Source organism: Leptonychotes weddellii, chromosome 4, assembly GCF_054177405.1.
Source record: "Leptonychotes weddellii isolate Sample4059 chromosome 4, ASM5417740v2, whole genome shotgun sequence".
Taxonomy (NCBI): Eukaryota; Metazoa; Chordata; class Mammalia; order Carnivora; family Phocidae; genus Leptonychotes; species Leptonychotes weddellii.
The window spans coordinates 91,906,167-91,915,766 of record NC_138372.1 but is presented as its reverse complement, the minus strand read 5'-3'; the positions used below and the strand labels follow the sequence as shown (position 1 = coordinate 91,915,766).

Genomic DNA, 9,600 nt, shown 5'->3' with positions numbered 1-9,600 from the left:
TAGCGTGACCCAGGAGGGGGTGTGGGAAATGAGAATGGCCAGAGTGCGGGATTGTAAGTTCCAGAGAAATCCCTGACGACCGCTCTGTCCTAAAAGATTTTTTTTTTTTTTAAGAGTGGAAGGAGGATCAGCGAGTGGAGAGAGCCGGGTTCCCGAGGTGATCAGATTTGAAGGGCATTCTGAAAAAGTTCTTCCGCTGTCAGAGTTACTGGCTGCCCTTGCCCACCCCTTCTCTGTGGGTTCTCCAGAACAGGCGCCCCGAGCAGGCAACGCTCAGATCAGCATCCACGCGGAAGGGAAGGCGAGCGTTTGCTGCGTGCGGGCGCAGACGGAACAAGTCTGCGGAGCGCGCGGTAAGCCGGGAGCCCCACCGCCGGCCTCTTGCTTTGAGGGAGCCGAGCCTGCGTCTCCTCCACCAGGTAGAACTGGAAGGAGGAAGCGATCATTAGATTTACAATTACAAGACCCTGGATAGTAACCGGGCGTCTTTGTTTATTTCTTTCGTTTTGCCTTAGCCAGAGTTGCTTAGACATCGTACCACAGGAAAGTAACCTGTGTGGCGAAATCCCGGCGGAACCAGAAGAGCTAATAGCGTCTGGGGGCAGGCGCGAGATTATCGGAGTCGTTTTCGGGCGTTTTTGGAGAGGTTGAGAGCCCCCAGACTCCAGATCGGTAATTAAAATGACTGGGCTTGCTGCGTCTATGAGACTTAGCAGATTTGGAAGGGAAAGGTACGGATTTGGGACCGGCAGGAGTTTGGAACGGCGAAGATCAGACCTCGACTTTCGGCCCTCCTCCCTCCCCTATGAAGAACCCGTGGGGAACCGGGAAGCCAGGGGTTAAAGTCGGCCCAGGAGCATCCCCCGGACTACCCGCGCGGAGCCTTGGCCCGAGCCTCGGTCTCTCCCCTCCTCTCATTGGCCCGCGCTCTCAGGGTTTCTCCTGTTCCCTCCTCGCCATTGGTCGGGGGCTGGCTTTTTTCCCCCTCAGTCTTTCTCTTCCTCCCCCTCCCTCTCCCTCACCCCACGGACAGGAGCGCACCGCCTGCCCCCAGCTCCTCGGGAAGGGAGGAATTTAGAAAAAAAGTTTCCCAGAAGTTTGGATCAGAGGAAGGACGGGAAGACCAAGAGAGGAAGAGGGAGAGGGAGGAGAGAAAGGGAGAGGGAGGAGAGAGAATAAAAAAAAGATGAAGTCCAGTCTGCACAGCCTGTGAGCGCCTGCCCCGGTGGGTGGGAAGCAGGACTCGGGCGCTCATGCAGCGAGCGGGCGGCGCTCCGGGCGCTCGTTCCTAGCGGCTGGGGCAGCTAGGGGCGCCGGTAGGAGCCGACTGCGGAGGGCGGGGGAGGACGCAGGGGGAGGGTGCCGAGGACCCGCAGCGCCGCCGCCTGTCTCGGCCGCCGCGCCGCTGCCTCTCCCGGGCCTGGCCCGGAGGGCGCTCCGAGCGTGAGGGCGCGGGCTGCTCCCTCAGTAGCGGGGGCGAGCGGAGGCCGGGGTGCGGGCGGCTAAGATGAGTGAAAGGAGAAGATCTGCAGTCGCCCTGAGCTCGCGAGCACATGCCTTCTCCGTTGAAGCCTTGATCGGCTCAAATAAAAAGCGGAAACTGCGAGACTGGGAGGAGAAGGGGTTGGACCTGTCCATGGAGGCGCTGAGCCCCGCGGGCCCACTTGGAGACACGGAGGACGCGGCCGCACAGGGCCTGGAGCCTCACCCGGGTGAGTGCGCAGGACCAGACCGAGGGAGGCGGGCGGAGAGGGGACACCGGGCGGCCAGCCCGCGGGCGGAGTGGTGTGGAAGGAGGCCCTGCTCGCTGACGCCCTGCCTTGCTCCAACGCGGGTTTCCTTTTCTTGGCGCAAATATCTTGAGCCTTCCCCAAATTCGCGGCAAACAATTTGAGGGGAACTGAGCCTTGCATTTTCGTCGCCAACCTCAGGCAAGGAGGCCTCGCTTGCATCCCTTTTTCTTCTGGGAGCGGAGCGCACTGTTCTGGTGTCCACAGCTGTGCGGCCGCAGGCCCCTGGGGTTAAGGAGGGGCGCAGATCGAAGGCGACCGCAGGAGCGGAGAGGGGCTGGGATTCGCTTCTGAGAGCTCCAGAGGACTGGCGCTGAATTCTCGGGCTCGACACCCAGTCTTGGGAAATGCCCAGTTTGTCCCATTTAGCCTTCGACCTCGGTCCTCGCCCTTCCCCCACCAACTTTTCTGGGACTCAAGTTCTTGTGTTTCCCCTACTCCGGGGACGACGGAGCATAATTATATTTCTACTTCGTTGGCGTTTATGGAAAAAAGTTGTATGTTAGACCCCTTACCCTGCGCCCTGGGTCACTCTTCAGGGCCCACATCTCTGTGTACTGGAGGGGAGCGGAGCGATTAATTTGTGTCTCAGATCTATGCACATTATATGCACACAACACGTAAAACACAGAGCGGATGTTGGTGTCTGTATTTTAGCAGAAACCTGGGAGGGTAGTTGAAGGGGGGGGGACAACTTAACGTTTTATATTAAGTGCCAAGATTTCAACTGTGCAAAACAGCCCGGGGGAACAGCTGTTGTCGGAAGAATCTTGCGCGCGCGCGGCGCGCGCGTACACACACACACACACACACACACACACACACACACCCACACGCACGCACGGTCGCGGCTTGGTTTAGCGGTTTCAGAAACTTTCCAGCCAGGACTTCTGCTGCCATTCTGGAGGTGCTCCTGCTGACCAGCTAGGGTTAGGGAGTAAACCTGGGTCAGCGCGCCAGGAGCGGAAAGCCAGGGTGGTGGCGGCGGCCCGCAAAGGGCTGGGGACGGCCACGGGCCGAAGAACTTGGGGACTGAGCTTGGGGCCCAGGGGCTTGGGGGCTGGAGAACTGGCCGACCCAGGGAGGGACAGCTGTCGCTTACATTTTCTCTTTCGGCAGTGACAGTTCAATTTCCATGCTCCTGAGGCTAATAATAACGCGATTAGCGGGTGACTTGCAGAGACAGAGTTTTATGAATTCTCCGTGTTCTTGTGGCCCGTTACGGTATTTGAGTTTAGTGCTGGGGAATTATTTTTATTAGTCGATGAAAAGAAAATTAAAAGGAGATTTATTTCGTCCGCTCAAATCTTTCCCTGTATTTGGATGCGGGTGCCTGTCCACGCGGACCCCTGTGTGGGCAATCCAGAAAGGAACGCGTGGCTAATGTGTGTTTCCCATCTCTGGCCAGATCCTGTTTCCTCACCGCATTTATATGTTGTGGAAATCTCACTTGTGCCTTCACACGGTTTAGTGGGAGTTCTTTCAGGCCTCATGACAACTCATGGTTTGGGAGGTTATTTTACTTTCCCGACAGTGGAAAAGACAGAAGTTGCTTAACTGCGCGTGGCAGACATCCTGTCCGCGGGTACTTTTCTCTAGGGAGGGGTCCAGGTCCGCCGGAGCTGGTCTAGGGTCGCTTGTTCAAAAGGACCAATACGTGGGGTCATGATCAGAGACTCAGCTTGCAGTTTTCTCTTTCCGGCGTTTACATCAGCCATAGTGAGGAGAGAAATGGTTGGGGCAAGAAGAGACCATTCCAGAGACATAAACGCGAGGACCTGTTGTCCAAAATGCTGTTCTCTTGCTCCCACAGTATGGGGGTAGGAGGTGAGGACCTAACATAGGACTTTATGTCACACAGAGTTCAGTTGACCCCTTCCCATTTCATCATTTTTAATTTTTTTTTTTTTAAGAAAAAGATGGGCGTTTGGATTGGAGAAAACGAAGTATGTTTGTGGGGTTGAGGCCGGGAGGAGGAAGAAGCTGAAAGCCGAGAGTACTCGCGGGCCTTCTGCGGGGCCGGACTAGCAGCCCGGCCTGGCTGCGTCGTGCACCGAGGGGATCTCCAAGTTGGAGCCCCCGCAGTGGCCAAAGCTTTCTTACGAACCGGACATAGAAAGAGAAAAGAGCTTTCAGAAAAACTGCTTGGTGGCGTGGAGCCTCCGCAGTCCCCAGAGTCGAGGAGGCGGAGCTGCCGGCTCTGCGGTAGGCGAGTCCAGGGATTGGGGTTCCCTGTAGGCCTTTCTTTTTCCTCTAATTCGGCGCCCTAATGAACACACATCTTTAAAGGTGTGTATATGGTGGTGGAGGTCGGGGAGGGGCACGGGCGACTCCATTGTGCCCCGGGCCAGGTCTCTGCCGTCCTTGGCCTCAAATTGTTTAAACTCTCTTCCCGGATTAGGATCGAGAGCAGGCTGGACCCGCCGCGTGGCTCGCCTGCTCTAGGCCGATGATAAGAAGTCAGGAATGGGGGGGGGGGGGGAACGACAACAGAAACAAAATTGCCACGGAGCTTGGGGAAGGATTAAACAAACACGCAAACAGACACAGGACACCCGCGTAAAGCAACTGTGTTTATCATTTTCACCATTCCCTCCCTGACTGGTACCTCCGTTTCCAGCCCTCCCTGTCCGTGCCTTAAAATCCCAGGATTCTGAGACAACCCAAAGGTTAGATTTTAATGTTTAACTTTTATTCAAAGACGTGGCCTTTTGCTTTTTCACAGTCCGTTTTTCTTTCCGCGTCCGGACAGAGCTGGCTTTAGTTGGCGCCGGGCGCCCGCAGCCTGGGGCGTCAACCTGCAGCAGCGGGGGACCAGCCCAGCCTGCGCGCTGTAGGAACTCACACATCAGAGGACACACAGTATGTATTTCAAAATTTTCCACCGAGCCTGCTGGTCCCGAAAAACCCCGAGGCCCAAAGGGCCTTGGAGAAGGGCCTGTGAGGTGCCCTCATTATTGCCAGAACTCCGCGTCTTTTGGAGAAGCCGCCAGGACGCAGCCGCCGCGGGCTCGGGAGGGTCTCCGAGGAGCCTGACTCTCGGGCCTGCTTGCCCCCGCCTCTCACCAAGCAGCAACAGGAACACTTTTGAGCCAAGATCGCCCGGAACAGCTGCTCCGGCTGCGGCCTTGGAAGTACATTTCAGGCACGCGGCGGCGCCATCTGCGCTCGGACCCCAGCCCCGGCTCCACCCGGCTTCCCCAGCTCGGGTTTGGAGTTTGGGCCTTTCCCGCCCAAATCCACAGCCGAGTGCGGCCGAGGTCCGGTCTCCCGCGGAGCGAAATAATTCAAACCTTCTGCGAAAGGATTTCCCCCTCCAGGGCCTGCGGCCCTGAGGCTTGCAGCCGCGGCGCTCAGAGGCCTAAGAAGGTGGCGGCGTACGCGGGTGGGCACACAAAGCAGGCACACTCACGAACATGCGGGCAGATCTGTACTCCGCGCACACGTGCACATATGTCAGGCTCGCGCGTCCCGTGCACCTATCTGCGCAATCCCTAGTTAAATGAGACAGGCAAAGCCCGTGCAGTGGCCCCAGGGCACTTTCTTCTCCCGAATTACCGAGATCAACTGTTCACGCGAATTAATCTGCCAGTTTATGGCTTGTGCGCTCAGGATAAGACTCCCAAGATTTTAATCCTGACATCACCCCTCCACCCACCTCCAATCCCCAATAGGGAAACACAGGGTCAAAACGGAGGAAGTGACTCTTCACTGACAAACGTTTAAGTAATGGAGAAAAAGCGATGAGTTTGAAGCCAGTGGGGAGACTGTGCTTGCGCGGGGCAAGAACCAGCCAGGGCGCAGGCCGGAGCTTGGACTGCCCGGCAAGGGTGTGGGGTGCGCTGGGCGAGAAGCCAAAGTGTATGCCTGAGGTAGAGTCCGGGGCGAGGAACACCGTTCCTCAGTGGTACGTGCGCCCCTTCGCCAGCGCAGGCCTCGAAGGTGCCAGGCCGGGACCCCGAGGATGAGCCAAGTGTGGTGCCTGCTGGACATGCGCAACGCTCTCGCCTGCCAAGTCAAAACGACCTTCCGCGGTGGCCGCGTCTTTGGTGAGTGACCTTGTGTGAAGGGGAGTGAGGGGGTAGGCTAGATCTGAATTCGTCATAGGCTGGCGAGGATGGTTGTGCTCGGCTGCCAAAAGCCCTTTTGTCGCTCAGGTCGGACGGTGGCTAAATCGGACGCCCTGCGGATGCGCGGGGCTGGGAGAGCGCGTGGCAGTGGCTCCCGGGAGGTGGGCAGGGTTATGAAGATGTTCTGTGTTTTACGCTGGCCCTGGCGCGGTGGCACAATAGAAGCCCCCAGGAAAAAGGAAACAATTCTAACCCCCTGCATCCCGTAGATGGAGCGAACTGCTGAAGGCAGTGAGGAGGACAGGGAATTGGGAAAACCCTAATGCCCAGCGTTTGGAATGTGATGGAAGGGAGGCGGAGTGTGCTGTGTTTTGCACCGTCATCCACCGTCCCCCGCGCGCTTCACAGGCCCTTGTGAGGCGTGGAGAAGGCGCTGGAGTAACAGGCGAGCGTGCGGGTTCTCTCCCTTCGCGGCTGGGCGGTGCAAGGTCCCTCGCCCGGCTCCGCCGCTCGCCTCTGCCCCTCCGAGACTGGTCCGCCGCGCCGGGAGAAGCCTTTCCTGGACAGATCAGCTCACAGCCTAGGCGCGCAGCGCTTCTGAATTCGCGTCTTCCACGCCCCACCCAACACCATTTCTTATTGAACACTTTATTTATTTGGGTTCAGAGCTAGCCACCTTAGGCTTCCTGATTTTATAGGTTAAACTCCCAGGAAGAAAAGTTCGCGGGGTGACGTTCATGCAGGGGGAAGGGGGAATTAAATTTTTAATAGTGGAGTTCGTACTGAAATTATATTGACATATACCCGCTGCCGGTTTCCTTCCCCCCCATTACTTCAAATGGTATCATGAGCATCTTTTAAATATTAAAGAAAATTAGTTTAAAATCTGATTAATACACCCAGCACGCGAGGAGCGACTGCAGAATGGTGTGAAACGCCTAACCTGGGGGCCAAACCTAAGATGATCGGGTATTGGTGGTTTGCGTTCCCCCATTTATTTGTATAATTTCCTTTGTGTGTGCAGACATGAGTTTAATGGAAGCAAGTCCCTCACCATTAATCCTTCATGTTGGGCCACAAGGGGAGAGGGACAAATACGTTTTGGCTCAGAAGACCCGAAACATTTTGTTCATCCAAACTTCTCGAGGGCACTGCTAGTATCAAAGAGTGAAATATTCCGGGTCTGTCACAATGGTTCTCTGTATTGCCAAAAATATATTAATAAGATGAGGGGATGTTTTTGAGATCCCTATTATGGACTGGGTTAGAAGTTTATTTCTCACATCCAGGAGTAAAATGATTACTTCTTAAATCTGTCCGTTCCTTCTCTAGGTGACTGTAGAGTTAAAAACAAAAACAAGACAGAAGTGAGCAGATTCCACAGGGATAAAGAGCAGAGAGCAGATTGGCATTTCACTTTCCTTTCTGGAAATGCAGAAATCCATCTAATGATTATTATGGGGGGGGGGTGTAGCTGGTTATTGCTTTCTTACTCCCAAAAGATAAAGACAAAGTATTGCAGCAGGAGAGAATATCTAAGTGGTTTTCTAGTTTTGACCTTTTGGGATATTTTTCCACAGGGAAAAGTAGGGAACTGGTGGAATGTGGACTCTTTCCCCCTTCTTTCTCTCCTCCATGTGGTTTATTTTTGCCTTGCCTTTTCTGGTTTCCAGTGAGCCCTGCACTTTATATGTGTATGACTGAGATACAGGGGTCTGCACTGGGAACAGCAATTAGCCAATTTGTAAATTAGGGTCCGTTCACATGTCTTTGGGTGAGGATAATCATTACTTAATTTAAGTTAGGCCCTTGTTCCAAGTGTCAGGATGGAAAATGAGACTCAGTAGGGAGGACAGGAGGTGAAATGGGAAGAGGTAGGGAATTAAGCCTCTGGTGAGGACAAATCAACATTTATGCAGTTCCACTTTGAGGCAGGACATTCTGCTGACTACAAACTGATGATGAGCTTTTGATACCAGAAGTGAAAATAGGCCTTGCATTTGATACCCGATTCTGTACTCTTTTTACCAGCCAGTGTTCAGCTATGCCCTTTAGATATAAGTGTGTAAAATGTATTAAAGAGTATATAAACAACTGTGTTTACACACAAATTTATGTGTGAACTCTACCGCTCTGAATGAGACATAGATAATATCTCAGGAAATATCAGAAAAATATTAGAGAAAATAAACTGCCCCCCTTATTTGTGGAGCCAGTTAACACACGGGGAACACCTACAATATGCGGGCGGGGCAGAAATTTTGTCATCTCTAGGTATCACTTGACAATTCAAGGGAATCCCAAATTGAAACTTCTAGGTATTGGCATTTTCAGTTAAGTGTCAAATTAATTGAAGATTTTGACCAAAGCCTAAGAGAGAACACCAGAAAACGAGACTGTACAGATGCAATTTAAAAGAGCAGGAAGAGTGGAATTTTTTTCTAACTCAGTTTGGCATTTGATTTGGTGAATAATGCCACCTTCATTTCGGATGGGCAGAATCCTGGCTTGTATTGAAGAGGAATTTCATGTTCTTCCATGCAGAGAGTTAACGGGATCACTAAGGGAAATCTGTTAATAGAAATAACGAGAGAAACTGTGATTTGGGCATAATAATTTAACAACATAGAAATATGTGCAAAAATCTTCTCCCTATTTGTCTTCTTGTACTTTCTTCAGTATAGTTGCGGAGGCTAAATGAGCTGTTTCCAAATTGCCACACACTTTAGAAGATTAACAGCAACAACCCCCCCCCCCAAGTCTGGATTGCAAGCGTAATATCCTAATACAGCCTTATTTTAAAAACCGGAATACTAGAGATATCAGTAGATCCCTTGAAAGGGATCATTAGGGGTCATTATTATGTACCTAGTCGGGAGCCTTGGAGTTTTAGCGCCTAGTTCTCAGCGGGGTGAACCGAAATTCTTACTCCCAACACCCGTTGCCTTCTCTGCTCTCCCACGGCCCCAAAAGTCTCGTCGAAACCCCAGACGGGGGCTCGGAAAGCAGTAAGCCCACCTTACGCTCCCTCCCCTCCTTCACCTCCCCCCACATCCTGTTCCCCTCCCCCCACTTCCTATACGCACGGTGAAACGCCCATATTTTTCCTCTCTCAAAAAAAAAAAAAGAAAAAATCAGATGAAGTTACACCGGGGAAGGATTTGGGATTGCATCTCTTCCCGTGAAATAGGACGGCTCGAGTGACCTTCCCAAGTTAGAGAATTGGGCCGCAGCCGCGTCTGCCCTCCTCCGGCCGCTCGCCCGGGCCTCGGCGGCGCCTTGGGGCCGGAGCGGCAGCCGGGTCAGGAGCGCCCGGGCCGGGTCGCGGGTGCGCCACGGCCCGGGCTCCTGCTCTGGCGCTCGGGGCTCGGTCCCCGCCGGCGGGTCCGCGCCGCTGCGGGAAACCAGGGAGTGAGCAATCCCGAAGGATGGTCGGTGCCCTTCTCAGCTCCCGTTACAGCCTGGAGAAATGCGGGCAGTCAGGGGTAATCGGGAAGGCCTTGGTAAAAGACCCCCCCTTCTCCCCGCAAAAAATCAAAGAAAAAAATCCAAACAAACAAAAAACCCAAAACAACAACAACAAAACCCCAAACCCAAACAAAAACAAACAACCCTCCCCCAAAACCCCCCAAACGGAACCCGAGGATCTTACACCTCGCGCCCTGAGGGGAGTTTGAGCTTTTGCTTTCATCAGGCTGAACAAATATCCAAGGAGTCAAACTGACTTCAAACATTAGCAA

At 53.8% G+C, this 9,600-nt stretch overlaps 1 protein-coding gene across 2 annotated transcripts in view; it reads left to right on the top strand.

Moving 5' to 3' along the window:
* The first annotated feature begins 1,400 nt into the window (after positions 1-1,400).
* The window catches only part of TBX15 (T-box transcription factor 15), a 101,915-nt gene continuing 93,715 nt past the window's right edge, over positions 1,401-9,600 (top strand). Inside the window, exons 1-2 of one of the 2 annotated variants that reach the window (XM_081815790.1) lie at positions 2,482-4,652; positions 5,719-5,839. In XM_081815790.1, coding sequence (XP_081671916.1) covers positions 5,755-5,839 — 85 coding nt within the window. In that variant the 5' untranslated portion in view covers positions 2,482-4,652; positions 5,719-5,754. Of the gene's footprint in view, positions 1,713-2,481; positions 4,653-5,718; positions 5,840-9,600 lie in introns of those variants that run through there. The other variant, XM_081815789.1, reaches the window with a different exon arrangement.